Below are 19,627 nucleotides of genomic sequence, written 5' to 3' on the forward strand. Positions count from 1 at the left end.
GTTCAGCGTAGTTGATTTCCAAATAGAAAATTTGTTTTTGAGGAGGACATTCCTCCACGTTCTCAGGGCAAGGGTTTTAAATTATACCCTGGGGGTATATAAGGTTTTTAAAGAAGGTGTTGTCGTAGAAACTTCAAAACAGGCTCATTCGATTGGAAATTCAAAGGACTAGTACCCTTTTTAATAGTCGAAAGTGATTGGAGGGCAACTAGGCCCACCCCCACACACCCATCATTCCCCCCAAAAAATCCAATCAAAATTTTGAGATAGCGATTTTGTTCAGCGTAGTTGATTTACATATAGAAAATATTTTTATTGAGGAGGACACTCCCCCACAACCCTCAGGGCAAGGGTTTTAAGTTATGACCTGGGGGTATATAAGGTTTTCATAGAAGGCGTTGTCTTAGGAACTTCAAAAACTGCTTAGTCAATTGGAAATTCAAAGGACTAGTACCCTTTTTAATAGTCGAAAGTGATTGGACGGCAACTCGCCCCCCTCCCCCCCCATGCCCATTATTTCCCCAGACACATCCAATCAAAATTTTTAAATAGCCATTTTGTTCAGCGTAGCTGATTTCCAGATAGAAAATATGTTTTTAAGGAGGACATTCACCCACAGCCCTCAGGGCAAGGATTTTAAGTTAAGACCTTGGGGCATACAAGGTTTTTAAAGAAGGCGTTGTTGTAGAAAATTCAAAAAAAGCTCATTTGATTGGAAATTCAAAGGGCTACTGCCCTTTATAATAGTCGAAAGTGATTGGAGGGCAACTAGACCCCCCCCCACACACACACCTATTCTTCCCCCAAACACATCCAATAAAAATTTAGAGAAAGCCATTTTGCTCAGCGTAGTTGATATCCAGATGAAAAACATATTTTTGAGGAGGACACTCCCCCACATCCCTCAGGGCAAGGATTATAAGTTATGTCCTGGGGGCATATAAGGTTTTTATTGAAATCTCTATCGTAAACTTGAAAAAGGGCTCATTCGATTTGAAATTCAAAGGGCTAGTACCCTTCTTAATAGTCGAAAGTGATTTGAGGGCAACTAACCCCCCTCTCACGCCCACCTTTTCCCCAAACACACCCAATCAAAATTTCTAGAGAGCCATTTTATTCTACGTAGTTGAAAGTTTTGGAAATTAGGTCTTTAAGGATGGCAACCCCTCCCCCCAGCCCTTAGGGCAAGAGTTGTAAGTTATGCCCTGGGGACATTATAGTTTTTATTGAAAACGTTGTCGTAGAAACGGTTCAAAAGGGCTCATTCAATTGGAAATTGAAAGGGCTAGTGCCTTTTTTAATAGTTGAAAGTTTTGGATAGCGACTAACGCCTCTTTCGCGCCCACCACTTTCCAAAACACATCCAATCAAAATTTTGAGATATCCAGTTTGTTCAAAGTAGTTGAACGTTCTGGAAATTAGATCTTTTAGGATGATAACCCCCTCAGAGCCCTCAATGCAAGGGTTGTCAGTTATGCCCTGGGGGCATATAAGGTTTATATAGAAAGTTGTTGTATAAATCATAGTATATATAGGGACATATAGGGACACTCGAGAATGAGACAAAAAACTGGAATAAGTAAAGAGGAGGACACTCCTACAACCCTCAGGGCAGGGGTTTTAAGTTATGCCCTGGGGGCATATAAGAACGATGTTGGCACAATGTATTATTTATTTATTTAACCTTTAAAGCAGGGTAGTTCTTATCGAAGTTGTCGTAGAAACTTTGAAAAGGGCTCATTCAATTGGAAATTGGAATGGCTTGTGCCCTTTTTAATAGTCGAAAGTGATTGTAAGGCCACTAACATCCCTTCAACACCCACCATTTCCCGAAACACATCCAATAAAAATTTTGAGATACCCATTTTGTTCAGCATAGTTGATTTCCAGATAGAAATTATGTTTTTGAGGACAGTCCCCCCCATCCCTTAGGGCAAGGGTTGTAAGTTACACCCTGGCGACATATACGGTTTTTGTAGAAGGTGTTGTCGTAGAAACTTCAAAAACGGCTCATTCGTTTGGAAATTCACAGGGCTAGTGCCCTTTTTAATAGTCAAAAGCTATTGGAGGGCAACTAACCCACCTCTCGCGCCCACCTTTTCCCCAAACACACCTAATCAAAACTTTAAGATAGCTATTTTATTCAACGTAGTATTAAGTTCTGGAAATTAGGTCTTTGAGAATGACAACACCCCCACAGCCCTCAGGGCAAGGGTTGTAAATTATGCCCAAGGGGCATATATAACGCGTTTTATATAACGCGTTGTCGTAGAAACTTCAAAAATGGTTCATTCGATTGGAAAATGAAATAGCTTTTGCTCTTTTTAGTAGTCGAAGGTAATTGGAAAGCAAATAATACCCCTTCCATGCCCACCATTTTCCCAAACACATCCAATAAAGATTTTGAGATAATCATTTTGTGCCACGCAGTTCAAAGTTCAGGAAATTATACCTTTGAGCAGGACACTCCCCCCACAGTCTTCAGGACAAGGGTTATAAATTATGCTCTGGGGTTATATAAGGTTTTTATTGAAACTTTTGTTGTAGAAACTTGAAAACGGGCTCATTAAATTGGAAATTCAAGGGGCTAGTTCCCTTTTTAATAATCGAAAGTGATTTGAGTGCAACTAACCCCCCTCTCACGCCCATCTTTTCTCCAAACACATCCAATCTATATTTTAGATAGCCATTTTATTCAACGTAGTCGAAAGTTTTGGAAATTAGGTCTTTAAGGATGACAACCCCTCCCCCCCCCCCCACAGCCCTCAGGGCAAGGGTTTTAACTTATGTCATGGGGGCCTATAAGGTTTTTATTGAAAGCGTAGAAACTTCAAAAGGGCTCATTCAATTGGAAATTAAAAGGGCTAGTGCCTTTTTTAATAGTTGAAAGTGATTGGAGAGCGACTAATGCCCCTCTCACGCCCACCATTTTCCCAAACACATCCAATCAAAATTTTGAGATATCTATTTTGTTCAACGTAGTTCAAAGTTCTGGAAATTAGGTCTTTTAGGATGGTAACCCCCTCAGAGCCCTCAGTGCACGGGTTGTAAGTTATGCCCTGGGGCATATAAAGTTTATATAGAAAGTGGTTATAGAAATTTCAAAAGGGCTCATTTTATTGGAAATTAAAATTGCCGTTTTTAATAGTCAAAAGTGAGTAGAGAGTAATTAACCCCCCTCTTACGCCCACCATTTCCCCAAAAACATTCTATCAAAGTTTACAGATAGCCATTTTGTTCAACGCAGTTGAAAGTTCTGGAAATTATGTATTTAAGGATGACAAACCCTCCAGAGTCCCAGGGCAAAGGTTGTAAGTTCTGCCCATATAAGGTATAGAGCTGTCGTAAAACTTCAAAAGGGACTCATTCAATTTGAAATTGAGAGGGCTTGTGCCCTTTGTAATAGTCGCAAGGGATTGGAGGGTAACTAACCCCCCTCTCATGCCCACCATTTCTCCAAACACATCCAATCAAAATTTTCAGATGGCCATTTTGTGCAACGTAGTAAAAAGTTCAGTAAATTTGGTCTTTGAGAAAGACCCCCCCCCCAGCACTCAGGGCGAGGGTTGCAAGTTATGCCCGGGGGCATATACGATTTTTATAGAAAGTTTTGTCAGAAACTTCAAAAGGGCGCATTTGATTGGAAATTGAGAGTGCTAGGGCCATTTTTAATAGTTGAAAGTGATTGGAGAGTTACTACCACCCCTCTCACGCCCACAATTTCCCCAACACACATCCAATCAAAATTTTGAGATAGCCATTTTGGTTAACGCAGTTGAAAGTTCTGGGGATTTGGTCTTAGAGGATGACAACCACACTAACAGACCTTTAGGTAAGGGTTGTAATTTATGCCCTGGGGGCATATAAGGTGTTTATAGAAAGCGTTGTCGTTTCCAAAAGGGCTCATTCGATTGGAAATCGAAATGTCAGTGCCCTTTTTAATAGTCGAAAGTGATTGGAAGGCTTGACATTTTTATAGTAAAGATCGATGTGGGAATAATTTATTATTTTTTGTTGTTGTTGTTGTTGTTTAGACCAGGGCACTTCGTATCAAAGGAGTCGTCGTGGGAACTTTGAAAAGAGCTTATTCAATTGGAAATAGAAAGGGCTTATGCCCTTTTTAATAGTCGAAAGTGATTGGAGGACAACTAATCCCCCTTCCACTCCCACCCTCCCACGCCCACCCTCCCATTTGCCCATTATGTTTAAAAACTCAATGTTGCCTTAAGATTAAATCAAAATGCACTGTGATAATGCTAATTCCCAATAAGGCACCTCAGCAGTATCCCAAGAACGACTGAGGGTACTATGTTCAAACTTTCGGGGCGACTTCTGCTGTTAGAATTTAACCAAGTCAAAATAGCGTAAGTGTATCCAAACTATCAAAGAAAGTAAACAGATTGTTTGCGAATGGTATCAAGTTTTCTATTTTAGGTCAACTAGAGGTGGTATGAAACTAAATTAAACAGTACTATTTGTGTCCAGATTTTTAAAAGGGTGTATGTTGTTAAAAATTGCTGAAAATTTTTCTCCAGCATACAAATAGCAGGCCAAACTATAAAGTCTTAAAAAACGAAAAGATTTAAAGTATTATTTTCTTTTTCCTGAAAAGACTATGACAATACAAAACGAACAAAAATTAATTAAAAAAACTTTTTCCGCAAAATGATTTTTTCAAAAAAAAGTAAAGAACTCCATTAAACAAGAAATGAGCAAAAATAAAAATGAAATAATCTACCAAGTGTGAAACTACCACAACTCAGCATCGATAAATAAATGAAACCCAAAACAAGCAGGAATTACAATAATTAACCAAGTCAGCACGAGTAGAAATTAACATAAGTTGGGCGCAAAACCCTTATGCCTTCCCAAGCCCAGAACAAAATTTGCACTTTACTGAAAAATACAAATGAATAAGCATTGTCAGTTTAATATAAGTATACTGAAATTTAGTAACTAAAATGTTAATATTATTTGATTTATTAAAGTTATAAAAGTAAAAAAATTTATATTTTTTCAGTAAAGTGCAAACTTTGTTCTGGGCCTGGGAAGGCATAGGGGTTTATCGCCCAACTTATATTAATTTCTGCTCGTTTGGAGTTTGACTTGGTTAATTATTGTAATTTCTGTTTGTTTTGGGTTTCATTTATTTATCGATGCTGATTTGTGGTAGTTTCACACTTGGTAGATTATTCGATTTTATTTTTGCTCATTTCTTGTTAAATGGAGTTCTTTACTTTTCTTCGAAAAACTTATTTTGTTGCAAAAGTTTTTTAATTAATATTTACCTGAAAATATCAATGGATAATACCCAAAACACCTTGCGTTTGGATCAAAACAATGTTTAGACAGTAGACAACAGACCAGCAGACGGAAAAAGTTATCTGAAATTACGGCAGACTATAGCACAAAGTAAGATCTATACTGCTACTACAAATAGTAATTCACCGGAGCACCAAGCCGCTTGAGGCCAACACAGTTACGCACGCTCCTCCTCCATCCCAATCTATTCAATGCCTCCTTTCTCATACCCTCCTAGGGAGTTCCACTTTCCCTTAAATCTTTTATTATGACATTCTCCCAAACCAATCGAAGACAACCTGATTTCCGTTTAGCCCTATACGTTTGGCCGAAAAGGGCAATCTTTGGTAATCTGTCATCCTTCATCCGCAGAACGTGCCATACCCGTCTTAGCCATTTTTTCATTATAAACCTAAAAAGCAACATTGAACCACACTTTTCGTACTGCCTACTGTTTGAAATACGGTCAGCCAGTCGGGTACCCAGAACAATCTGTAGACATTATCTCTGGAAAACATCTAGTAAACGTTCGTCCGTTTTTCCAAGCGTAAGAACTATGCAACTTGGAATCAACTTGGTCAGTTACCCCTATATGCTTCTGAATTTGAAAAGGATAAAGCCCAAAACCTGTGGATTTTTTATTTATCTTGTGAAAACAGTTGTAAGAAAGCAGAGCTTCCTGGTGGCCAGGAAGATAAAATTGCCTGAAATTTCAACGGACAGAACTGTGAAAGAACAATGCAACGTTGTGCTTTAAGATATCAAATTTTATTAAAATTATTTATGGGTCTCTATTGTGTGGGTCGAATCAGGAGATCGGTACCTGCGCAACGCAGACCTTCAGCAAGCAGGCGAAAAAGTTTTTTTAGAAGTAAGTCTCAGTTGTAACTGAAGACAAAAAGAGAACTGAATTTAGTCAATTGACTTTGGGGGCTTATATCTTGATAGTCACTTTTCTCTCATCTTTTACTTCCTGAAATTTTTGATGACTTGGAAGAGCAATCATTAGAATGGCGGTGGACAAAACTTCAAAAGCAAGAATGGAGAGGAAAGTGGAAGGTTTCTGGCATACTGTGCGTAACAAATACGAAGACTTGAGCGATGTCTCTCAGGCTCTCATTTTGCATCACCATATTTACATAAATTTGGCTTCTTAAATTTGACTGGATTAAATTCTAAGAAGCTAACTTTAATTAGGAGGATGTTTTGCTAGGTATTCAGGTCAATCATTGGTAGCACAAAAACAACACCAAAAATATTACATTGGAAAGGTGAACATATGCTATTATCACTATCAATATTATCGCTATCACTAGTAATCACTATATCGCATGGAGGGTACCCACACACATTTACTCATCCCTTAGAATACGTAGCCTTTTGGTCAGTGTTTCCCCTTTTTTCTCAAATTATGTGCATTTTCTTATGATGATAACTTTTATGGGTAAGATTAGAATTAATAAGTTTATATATCAGGAATCAGCATCAAAGTGGATTTTTTTTTGTTTATATGATTGTATGAAACTCCTTTTTTGCTGAGAGGTTTGGATTGTATTGACAAGGGTCGCTTTTTCTTTTAATACATTTTATTGAATACTTTGAAAGTAAAAACCAAGTAAAAATTTTTTTCAAGTGAACAGACGCCATTATAAATAGTTTCGTAGACCACACTGCTTTTAGATTTATAATTAAAATTAAAATATTAAAAAAACGGGGAAAACTTTTAATAAGACCGTGAACTGCAAATAATTGTACAAAGAACTGTGAAAAGCCAAATATTTTGACTTCACATCCAGAAGCTTTTACTAACGGAAATAAGGAAAGGGGGGAAAATAAGCTAAAACTTACTTAAAAAAATTAACGGAAACACAAAAAGTTAACAAAAACATAAATCCTATACAAAAGAAATAATAAAACACTTTCTTTTTTTGTCTGATGATATAGCCTTCTGATTTGAATAAGAAATGTTCAGACTTGTATTACTATTAGTACAAAAAGCATTGTTTTTGTTCGAAATTCACTGTTTATCAAAATTTCTAGTTTTTTTCAGTAATTTTATGTCATTCCAACGCCATTATAAAAATAAATTCTTTTATGGTGGGGGAGCATACGTAACTGTGTTGGCCTTTGGCGGCTTGGTGAATTGTTAGTAGTAATAGTAATAGTATGTGCGAACTTGTGCACAAGGGATATTTTTTTTTGCGTTGTGCTGCTTCATTCTATGCCCTATTTTTGCTTTTCTGCTCCATCCAGTGAGTTTTTTTTGTTCGTGAGCTTTTTTTCAGTTTTTTTTTATCTTTTTACCTATTGTGATGTCGGTTTACGACTAGATATTATGAGTTTTATTTTCTCTGTTATTTTTAGCTGGAGAAGAGCTATAAATTTGGCTACTTTACTAGCTTCTTTGTTGCATTTTTTTAAACACAAGTTTATCTTATCAAATATCCATTATGGGGAAGGGGGAAGGTAAAAAAGAGTGAAAGCCAATGGTTTGACTGCCGTTTACAAATTTTTGTGAGGAAAGCGATTAGGATCACATTTCTGCTATATAAACTTTTCTCTCACTAGAAAATCTCTGACTCACTACGGTCATCGACAGCCAGATTCCAGTTGGTTCTGCATTTTATAACACTAACGTTCTATAATGCTCTATGACGAACTAACATTTGTCATTTTATAACACCAAAATGACGAAAAATATATCATTGTACTCACTTTATTTGGAATTAGAATAATTTAATAAGAATATTGCAATCTCCCTGGGCATAACTAGACAGAAAGGAGCATGCTTTTAAATTATCAGTTTACCCGAAACACTGAAGTCTGCTGTTCTCTCTCTTTCTATCTCTCTCTCTATCTCTCTCTCTCTCTCTCTCTCTCTCTCTCTCTCTCTCTCTCTCTCTCTCTCTCTGTCGCCTTTTTTTCTCTTTCTCCGGTTGTCTGACTCCCCCTGAAAAAGATAACTCTTCACTTTCCCGTTTGGACCTTGTGTCAAAAATAATGATTGTGTGTATAAAAAAGGTATATCTCATATAAATAAGCCAGAAAGAATATGTTTATTTGTAGGCTAATTTTAACATCAGGCCAAACTACTTGTCCTTAATTTTAGCCCTTTTGAATAAGGAGACGCTCAATGTTACAGTATATTGTCGATCAGACAAGTACGATAGGTTTTATTTTTTTTTACCAAAAAAAGCATATATCTAGTTTGTAAAAATAACAAGTTACTTAGAAACTGCTCCTCGGGTTCGGAGGTGTTTACCTAATCATTTTTACGGTTCTGTTATTTGCAAACCTTATTATGTAATTGTTATGTAATTTGATACTCTTAGTATGAAAATAATTCATTGACGGGATAAGTAAGGAAAAAATGGTCAAATTGATAAAATTTTATTGTTGATCTGATATTGCAGTGGAAATATTACATTTTCTTTTTAACATTGGGAACAAATCTTTGACTCGTTCTTGTGAATGCTAGTGTTAACTAAACATAAATAATCTACTACCCGCCCATTCTCAGGCCAAAGTTCCCCCATAAGCCTAACCTTACATAACTTGACGTTGTCATGATATTTACAGTTAACATTTTACATGTAATGACATTTTACAGTAAACACTGTATAAAGAACCTCTAATCACATTGGCTTTTTAATTAGAATAAATAGTTATCATTTAGCATTTGACCTGTGAACATCTATTAATATTTAAGCTGGATTAAATTTGGAGTAAATTACAGTAGATTGCAGTGACCGTCAGTTTCGAATTAATGAAATTTGGAATAGAGTTTTTTCTGGACTTGCCGAGTGTAATCGATACTAAAAAACTTCTCTACGATGTGGCTCTACCTGGGACTGACCTTCCGAGAAGACAGGACCCGAAGGCTTTGGAAAGCTATCTGAAGGATATGTTAAGCATATTCGTGAAATGTGACGATGAAGACATAGACCTACCGATGTTTGTAATTCGTTCTCCAAATGAAGTACATGTCATCCCTGCTTTGGTTTATTCTAGCTTGAACGCAAAATTGAATAGAACGGAACACTTCCTAAAGACCGTTTCGAGTAATTTTGATTCGTATGATAATCACTTTCCGCCACTGACTGCTCGTGCGTCGCCGTCAACTGACTCTCACACCACTGTTGTTGTCTCTAAAGTGTCGCAAACACCAAATGATCCGATAAAACGCAAACAAGTGCTCGATGAAGTAAGCTGTCATGATGCAGTTACCAAGCTGAGTTTGCGAGGTGACAAATGGCTAATTAATGTTAAAAAATCTGCTGTTGAAGAATTCAAAGACTCTATTTCAGTAATTTTAGCAGAATCTCCATCCAAGGTGATCACTAAGCGGTTTTTCGGGGTAGTCAGAGGAATATTGAAGGACTTAGACCTCTCATTCTTTCAAGGATATCCAGGGGTGGTGGAAGCTATGCGGCTCGGTGACACTGGCACGGTTAAGCTTGAGTTTTGTTATTCCATGTCAAAAGCCAAGGTTATGCAAAATGGTGTTAAACTTGGATATGAATATTTATCTGTGAAAGAAAATCTGTCGCCACCTCGGTGCTGTCTCAAATGCCGTTCGCCAGACCATTGAGTAGCTGATTGTGCAAGTTTGGTTGCGAAGTGTGCACGCTGTGCGGGCCCTCATATTTCCACCACGGATTCTCCCTACCAGCTTGATGCAAGATGTGTCAATTGTGGTGAAAATCATGCCTCCTTTAGTCTTAGATGTACATTGTGTGACCAGTTTGACATAGTATACCTTCAAGAACACCTCCTGACTTCTACTAGTATTAACGTGTTAAAAAGAAGTCGTAATCATTCCGTTTTTACAGCTAAAATGAGGTCACTTTTGGTAGACCTTTTGGAGGCCTAGCGTGCATTGTTAAGAATAACCTTAGTTTGCTCTCTCCAGTGTGTTTTCACAGTGATAAATTCATCCCTGCGGTTCAGTTTGGTAGTACTGTGCTGATAAATGTGTATCTCCCGTGTAACAAAAAAACTATTTCCGCTTTAAACGCTTATTTGAAAGCCTCGACAAGTCTTGACGCTATTCTTCGGTCTGTTGTATGAACTGGTTATGATTTCATAGTGGTTGGTGACTTCAACACAGAAATTACAAGTCAGTCAGGTCGATCCGATATAGTCCTTGATGCTTTTTCTGCTTATAAAATAGTCGAATAAAGTGTTGATTATTCATATATTCACCAATATGGAAGTTTGTCTAATATTGACTATGTAGTTTCCTCGCCAAATATTAATGTATCGACTGTTCTTGTTCATGAAGACGGTCGTTATATTAACCACCTTTCGATTTCGTTCTCTGCTTCACTAGTCGCTTCCCGTTCTACTAGACCATTAACACAAAGTTCTAAGTGATTTTACAGGAATAACTGGAGTAGAGCTAATTTTGTACTTTATATTGCTACTTTGTCCGCGTTATACGGTTCTATAAAAGTTCCTTACCATTTGCTTCAAGTTACTGACCGTTTCTCAAATGATAAGCAGTCTCTAAATAAATATTATGATAAAATAATTTGGTGCTTAAAACAAGCAGAGGTGACTACTGTTCCTCTAGAAAAGATTTAAGTTAAAAGTAGAAAACCAGAATGGTTTTTGGACCCAGAATTAAAAGTTGTAAAGAATAAAACTAAGTTTTGGCTACAAATATGGGTGTCTTGCGGTCGGCCAAATCGGGGAGTTGTCTTCGATCTGAAGCAAAGTACCAAGCGTGCTTATAAAAAACGTTTATGGCAGTCTAGGGTATCTGGTTTTGATTTTCCTGCGTCGAGAAAGGAGTGGTCTCATGTTCTGAATTCGGATAAGCTTAGTAGTGAGTTTTCTGAAAGTCCTATAGTAGTTCGTACTTGAGTGTCGTATTATAATGATATTTTCGGCAAGGTGAACCAGGAAGTTGAAAAGCTTTTTAGTAACCTTCTCGAGTCGTGTTTGGCTAAACGTATTTCTCAGTGTAATGTATTACCAGTTTCTACTGTTGATATTAGTCAAGCTATTAAGAACATGCAATCTAGCTCTTTTGATAAGATAAGATACTTTATTTAACAAACAAATTACATGAATAATTTATTTTCTAAACTGGCCGACGGGGAGCAGGGCTCGATGTGTCGGCCAAAAAAAAAAAAAAAAAAAAAAAAAAAAAATCCGAAATAACAAATAAAGCATATCAATAATGAAAAAAAAGACACACATGGTAGGAGATAACAGAGGAGGCCACCCCAGCGCGAGAACACCACAACAAATTTCATACTAAAATCCAAATTCACCAATCCCAACATCCAGGCAAAGAACAATTTTTGAAATATGTTTTTTCAAAGAAAATCGGCTCTTGAATCTTGGGGACACATCTATTAAATTAAATTTATTTGGTCAAGACGGAATTTCCTCTTATCATCTAAAAGTAGTTTGCTCAACTTTGATAGATCACCTTCAGCTAATGTTTCAAATCTGTTTATCTACTTCTATGGTTCCCGACAGTTTTCTCTGTGGCACAGTCACCTCGGTTTTGAAGCATGGAAAAACTTGGTCAGAGTGTAGTTGTTATCGACCAATTACTGTTTCGTGCAATCTTAGCAACATTTTTGAATATATTCTTCTCACTTTCATTTCAGGAAATGTAAATTTTTGGTGAAAACCAATTTGGCTTTCAAAAAAGGCTGGGATGTTAGCACGCCCATCGTGTTCTAGCTTTCCTCCTGTTGCAATATGTTAACGATAAATCTCTTCATATCTGTACTCTTGATTTTCGAAAGCTTTCGATAGTATAGTCCACTCAAATGCACTCTATTCAGTTTTTTCCAATAAAATGAACCTTTCTATTGTTGTTTTGTTACGGTACTGGTATTCTAAGTCTTTTATTCGGGTAAAATGTAATAGAGTAGTTTCTGATTCAAAGGTGTTTCTTCTGCGTGGGGTCCGTCAAGGTGGTGTGCTTTCTCCAACTATTTTTAAGTTATGTATTGCTCCTATCCTTTCTTCCTTGCCTTCGACTTTCATTTCTCATACAATTGATGTCTCGTATCTTGCTTATGAGGACGATTTTCTCCTTGTCAGTCGTTCTAGGGCTGGGCTCTCACATTCTGTCAGCTGGATCTCAGATCAGTTCAGACGGATTGGGCTTGTGTTGAACGTTGATAAGTGCGAATATACTTCATTTAATTCGAGTGCTCCCTCTTAACTGTGTTTTTTTCTCTGTTCCCTGTGTCTCTTCTTTTCGGTGGCTTGGTCTTCACATTACTAATAATCTCAAAACACTTCGGGCTCTGACAGTTTCTAATGAAAAAAAAAATTCAGATAGGATATTCAAAAATTGTTGCAAATAGACGAAGGTACAATAGAAAAGCGCTTGGGAAATAATATTCTTCGTTTTGCGATCATTCTATTCTTTTTTTTTATCTGGTTTTCTTTCAATTCTGAAGCCTAAAGATCTGAAATCTATCCGGACTTATTATTGTAAATTTTCTCTTCATCTTTTGTGCCTCCCTCCGTGGTTCCGGAACCGACATCTAATATCCCGATTCAGCCTCCCTGATTTACAGAAAAAAGTGACTGTGCTTGCGGGAAAGCTGTCGTTATCTTCAGGTCTTACTGCGCACCATAATTTACGTCGTTTTATGTAAATAATTGTTAAGTGTGCGGGTTTGCTTTTTTGTTGTTGTTTTTTATGTACTCCAGTTCTTTTTTATAGTGGGTAATAAATAAATTATTATTATTATAGCTCTTTTGAAAGTACTAAAAAAAACTTTAGCGTAAAGAGCGAGGTATTGACCAAGGGGCGAATTCCCTAATATACCTAATAATTACGCAATTGAAGAGTGATGAAGAATTGATTTGTTATTATTATTTCTCTTTTATATTATCATTTGTCTACTTTTATTTTTAATTCGGTTATTTTCAATCCACTATGTTATTTTTTTTTTCCTATGTGATTTATTTGCTATTTAAATTTTACGCTCCTGCCATTTGTGAATTATCTGTAAAACATAACAAATTACTTAGAAACTAATCAAAGCTTGGGGTTTGGAGGTGTTGGTCTGATTGTCCTCTTCTCTTGCACTCTTGCTTCGTGGTCCTTGTCAAACTTTATTCTTTTCTTCTTCAGGCAATTGTGGGAAACAGCGATTGGCTGTCTTTCAATCCTTGACTGTTTAATTTGCTTGTCTGTTTATTCATTAAGTGGCGATATGTGCAAACCAATCTTTCTAGAATCTGCAGATAAGGTGAGTACACACAGTCAAGTCAAACAGGGCTACAATAATAATAATTATGAACATATTTTAATTAGTTTACGTATTTTCTCCAGTGGACGGGGGCAACAATTTGAAAAAATTCAGTTATCTGTTTGAAAAGTGTTGCAATTTTAAATATATTTGGCGTTTTGGGAGGAGGATCTAGTATAAATGTGTTCTTTATGAGCCCTACTCGAATTCTTTCTTGGTTCTGACCTAGCGGACGAATGTGAATATAAATGTGTTTACTTTAATAACTTAAATACATCAAATAATATTAACATTTTGATTACTAAATATCAGTATATGTATATTAAACTGATAATGCACCTTTATTTGTATTTTTTCAGCAAAGTACAAATTTTGTTCTGGCCTTGGGAAGGCATAGCGGTTTTGCGCCCAAGTTATGTTAATATCTGCTCGTTTTGAGTTTGACTCGGTTATTTATTGTAATTTCTGTTTGTTTTGGGTTTCATTTATTTATCGATGCTGATTTTTGGTAGTTTCACGCTTGGTAGATTCTTTGATTTTATTTTTGCTAATTTTTTGTTTAATGGAGTTCTTTAGTTTTTTTGATAAACTTATTTTGTATAAAAAGTTTTTTTTATTAATTTCTGTTCGTTTTATATTGACATAGTTTTTTTCTGGGAAACAGAAAATAATACTTTGAATCTTTTCGTTTTTAAGACTTTATAGTTTGGCCTGCTATTTGTATGCTGGAGAAAAAGTTTCAGCAATTTTTAACAACATACACCCTTTTATAAATTTGGACGCAAATAGTACTGTTTAATTTAGTTTCATACCTCTTCTAAGTGACCAGAAATGGAAAATCTGATACCATTCGCAAAAAATCTGTTTACTTTCTTTGATTTATTTGATAGACTTGCGCTATTTTGATTTTGTTAAATTCTAAGAGCAGAAGTAGCCCCAAAGGTTTAAACATAATGCCCCCACTCATTTTTGGGATAATTCCGAGATGTCATTTTTGGATTTGCCACTATCATAAAATATTTTGATTTTATCTTAGTCATATGTTTAGTTTTTAAAAATATTAGGCATGTTGAAGGCGGGGCGTGAGAGGGTGGGAATGTAAGGGGTATTAGTTGCCCTCAAATCACTTTTGACTATTAAAAAGGGCATCAGCCCTTTCTGTTTTCTATCGCATGAGCCCTTTTTGGAGTTCCCACTCCATCTCCTTCGGTACGAAGTGCACTGGTCTAAACAACAACAACAACAAAAAATATCACTAATCACTTTCGACTATTAAAAAGGGTACTAGCCCTTTGAATTTCAAATCGAATGGGCCCTTTTTCAAGTTTCTACGACAAAGATATCAATAAAAACCTTACCCGCTCCCAGGGCATAACTTATAAACCTTGCTCTGAGGTTTATGGGGGAGTGTCCTCCTCAAAAACATATTTTCTATCCGTAAATTAACTAAGATGAACAAAATGACTATCTCAAAATTTTGATTGGATGTGTTTGAGGGAATTATGGGCGTGGGAGGGGGGCTAGTTACCCTCTAATCAATTTCGACTATTGAAAAGGGCATTAACCCTTCGAATTTCCAATCGAATGAGCTTTTTTGAAGTTTCTACGACAACACCTTCTATAAAAAAAACCTTAGTTGCCCCCAAGGCATAACTTAAAGCCCTTGCTCTGAGGGCTGTGGGGGAGTATCCTCCTCAAAAATATATTTTCTATCTGGAAATCAACTACGCTGAACCAAATGACTATCTTAAAATTTTTATTGGATGTGTTTTGGGGAATGATGGGCTTGGGGGGGTAGTTGTCCTCCAATCACTTTCGACCATTAAACGGGGCACTAGCCACTCAATTTCCAATCGAATGAGGTTTTTTCGAAGTTTCTACGACAACTCCTTCGATACGAAGTGCCCCGCTGAAGAAAAAAAAACGTTGTGCCCAGATCGTTCTTTACTAATTCAAATAAATAAATTAGTAAAAGTCCCTTAATTGAAGACTAAAATATACAGAAAAAAAACTCTAGAGAATCGCATAGGATTTATTGAGCATTAGAATATACGCAAGATCTGTGTGAAGTAGCATCATATTTATTGAAGGTTAAAATATGCAAATAATCAACATTGCAATTGATTGAAGATAGGATATATAAAATAGAATAAATCCTCAAGAGAATCACATAGAATTTATAAAATGTTTGTAAGGAATATTGTCGGATTTATTGAAGATTAAAATATGTAAAAAAAATGATCCAAATAGTAACATCTTATTTCATGAAGATTAGGATATATAGAAAAATTATTCCGTTTTTTCTCTTACGAACAATCTACCCAGCGGAGTATCACTCTAGTTTGCAACATTTTTAGAACTGATCTTTCAATGTTTTCTTATGTATTTTCATGTTTTTTATTTGTTTTTTTTTATGCTGAAAGGGGAAGTGTCAACAGATATGGTTTTAACGTGGCAATATTTAGCTATTTACTTTGGGTAGCCAGATATTAAACCCAAGCCCATGTTATTGCAAACTACTCCTTTCGTAATTGCGAATATTTTCAGGTTTTTTAATGTTTTCATTAAATGTTTTAATAATATTTGTGTTTAATGTGTTAACGATAGGTGTTAATAATGTGTTAATATGTGTTTAATGTGTTAATAATATTTTTGTTTAATGTGTTAATATGTAATTAATGTGTTAATAATATTTGTAATGTGTTTTCTATTTCTTGTTATAAAAAACAAGTTTAGACTATAGAATCCAACTTTCTTCGTTACCAAATTAATTCTGCCTTCCTTATTGATCTTATAATTTAACAGTTCAATTTTGTTACTTCGATTATTATGACTAAATAATAATTTTAATTATAATTAAATTATAAGCTAGTTTTACATTTACTAATAATTAAATTATAGGCTAGTTTAATAAAATTTATTTGCAAAGTGAGGAATTTAAGGCTTTCTCTCTCTCTCTCTCTCTCTCTCTCTCTCTCTCTCTCTCTCTCTCTCTCTCTCTCTCTCTCTCTCTCTCTCTCTCTCTCTCTCTCTCTCTCTCTCTCTCTCTCTCTCTCTCTCTCTCTCTCTCTCTCTCTCTCTCTCTCTCTCTCTCTCTCTCTCTCTCTCTCTCTCTCTCTCTCTCTCTCTCTCTCTCTCTCTCTCTCTCTCTCTCTCTCTCTCTCTCTCTCTCTCTCTCTCTCTCTCTCTCTCTCTCTCTCTCTCTCTCTCTCTCTCTCTCTCTCTCTCTCTCTCTCTCTCTCTCTCTCTCTCTCTCTCTCTCTCTCTCTCTCTCTCTCTCTCTCTCTCTCTCTCTCTCTCTCTCTCTCTCTCTCTCTCTCTCTCTCTCTCTCTCTCTCTCTCTCTCTCTCTCTCTCTCTCTCTCTCTCTCTCTCTCTCTCTCTCTCTCTCTCTCTCTCTCTCTCTCTCTCTCTCTCTCTCTCTCTCTCTCTCTCTCTCTCTCTCTCTCTCTCTCTCCACCTCTCTCCCTCTATCTCTTGCTCGGTCTTGCTCTCCTTCTTTATTTTCAAATCTCTGTCACACATTTTCTAGGAATCAGGGCCACTTTTTATAAAATTTCAAGTTTACGCCACTAAGAATTTCAAAGGTTGGAGTAAATGCTTAAAATATCCTTTTATTTAAGCCCTATCTCTATATCAAAGAGGGTAGACATCCGTGCCTTACTCAGACTGCTATGGGTGGTAACTTCATACCCAATTCCGTGACAGTTGGTCGAAAAAATGGATCCGGTTTTAACATACTTCTGATAACTGGACCAAATATAGGTGGAAAGTCTACATTGATGCGACAAGTTGGACTGATTGCGCTTTTAGCACAAATTGTGAGTTGTCATGCTTTTTCTCTTCTCCCAATCAGAAAAATGAAATGCTTGTAAATAAGAGTTTTAGTTTTACCTGGAGTGTTACCTTTGCAACAATTTTCTTTTTTTCCTTACAAAATTGAATTTGCACCTTTCGTTAAATTTTCTAATATATTGGTAGTAATCTTTGGCAAATATATTATCTTGGTAATTTATTTGGCGGTATATATTGGTATCTTGATAATCCTTGGTAATATATTTTTTATCTTTGTTATCCTTTGTACTATTTGGGAATACATTGGCAATATATTTGGGAATAATCCAACGTGATGACTGAAAGTTTTAGAAAAATAGTGACGAATTAACTGAGTTTATTTTGATATATCTAAGAATTGTTATCTTTTTGTCTTTATGTTTTTCTTATTAAGCCTCGCACACTCCTAAAATCAATATCCCTTTACTCCCTTATTTTGGAATTCTGTGGAATTTGTGGTTTCTAAGCTAAAGATTGGTCTTAAAACTAAGTTAGGTCGATCGACCTGTCCCATTATAAACAGGGACAGCAAAGAAAAAACTGCGATACATGTTGACCTCTTGAGCTAACATCTTGATTTCTTGAAACCAAGACCTAGGAAAGGAAAGGAAAAAAAGATAAGGGGGGGAAATGTTGACCCAAGACCATAGAAGATTGTAGATACTATATTAAAGAAAAACAGAAATCCTTTTGTTTTGTGTCGATTCTTAAAGTTTTAAGGAGGTTTATTAGATTCTTTTTGTTATAAAGATAGTGAAAATGACGTTAAATAGGGTAAAGGTGGTAATTGGGGAAAATGGTAACACTGCCGAGTAGAAACGAAGCTGCAACGACTTTTTGAAGTTAATTTTGCATGAATTTTGTTACCCGGCATAACTTGATTAAAAAAAAGAAGACACCAACACATATCTGATTAAGCTAATAATGTTACTAAACTGATAATGTTATTAAACTGATAACGTTAGTTTTACATACGGTATGTATGTTACACATAAAGTTTACTTGCTGATACCTATAAATTAAAGTCAGTTTATTTAATGTAATATGGAGTAGTATTCTTGTTGAAAATACATATCAAATACGCTGAAACCAGCTTTCCAACATATACAACAAACAAATATTAAGTTCATTTTTATTTTGAGAAAGAAGAAGAAAAAGCATGGAGATCCAAAGATAAGGCACAAACGTTGTATCGCTGATCGAGTGTTTACTTATTAGGGGTTTTGCTTGCAAGAACTGCTTTATTGTGTAGATTTAATTAAGTTTTTTTTTTGTCCTACAAAGGAAACGGATATGATATTTCACTTTATTTAAAGGAAAAGGGTGGCTAGCAAAAAACAAATATGGTGCAGAAAAAAGTGAAAAATTTGAATTTAAATCTGTCAGGAGTTTAAATTTTTATTAAATCTCTGTGAATGTTCAGGGCATTCTCGTATGTTTAATCCCTCCGTCGGTGCGAAAAAGAGAAAGGAATTTGAAAGGTAAAAGCCAATCTCATATTAAAATCCCCTCCCCCTGGACAATCTTGAGTGTTTAAATCTTGGGCAGGTACGAACAACGAGAAGGGACTCGGAAGGGTGAGGTGTAATCACATATTAAAATCTCCTTTAAGTCTCCTTCTCCTTAAAATCTCCTTCTCCTTAAGGGTGAGAGGCCTTCGCTAATTAAAAACCTTCCTTCTCTCTCATATTCTTAAGAATAAAGGTTGTTTAGGGATTACCTCTTTCCACTTTCAGGTATCTAGGTTTTTCTTTTCTACCTAAGCGTTTTACCTATTTTTATCTATTTGGGGACAAGCTTCAGGATTTAAGTATGTTTTCCAATGTTTCTGTGCAGTAACCGAATGTTTTGTAGAGACACAGAGTCAGAGATACTCTTTGAGACAAATTCTCCGGGAGTGGAAAAATAAACCTTAATTGAAAATATTCTGAAGTGACCTGCGAGATTTAGGGGGACATGATCTTAGTTTTAGTTAAATGACATGTTTAAAACTGAAATTGACAGTATGATCTTGATTTAGAGAGAAAATTCAGAGTGTTCAGTGAAGGTGTTCAGAGAGATTTAAAAAAAACTATCTTTTGTCCAATACCAGAAAAAAAGAAAAAAATGGCAATGGTAATAAGGCAAAAAGATGTATTTTTTTTTAAACGCACGGTTGATTATGCTGATGAGGGGAATACATCTACCAAGTTATGTCGAAATTTGAAAACAGAAGCTTTGAACAGTCAAACTCTTCAGACTCTTCAGTTCAGTTCATTT

General features: G+C 35.9%; 1 protein-coding gene across 1 annotated transcript in view; it reads left to right on the forward strand.

The window, feature by feature from the left end:
* The window catches only part of LOC148939089 (DNA mismatch repair protein Msh6-like), a 113,068-nt gene that overhangs the window by 76,428 nt on the left and 17,013 nt on the right, over positions 1-19,627 (forward strand). Inside the window, exons 9-10 of the mRNA XM_089107303.1 lie at positions 13,418-13,535; positions 17,158-17,355. Coding sequence (XP_088963429.1) covers positions 13,418-13,535; positions 17,158-17,355 — 316 coding nt within the window. The remainder of the gene's footprint in view (positions 1-13,417; positions 13,536-17,157; positions 17,356-19,627) is intronic.

The sequence above is a fragment of the Artemia sp. Qi Xiang Cuo genome, unplaced genomic scaffold (genome assembly GCF_049724085.1).
Source record: "Artemia sp. Qi Xiang Cuo unplaced genomic scaffold, ASM4972408v1 HiC_scaffold_22, whole genome shotgun sequence".
Taxonomy (NCBI): domain Eukaryota; kingdom Metazoa; phylum Arthropoda; class Branchiopoda; order Anostraca; family Artemiidae; genus Artemia; species Artemia sp. Qi Xiang Cuo.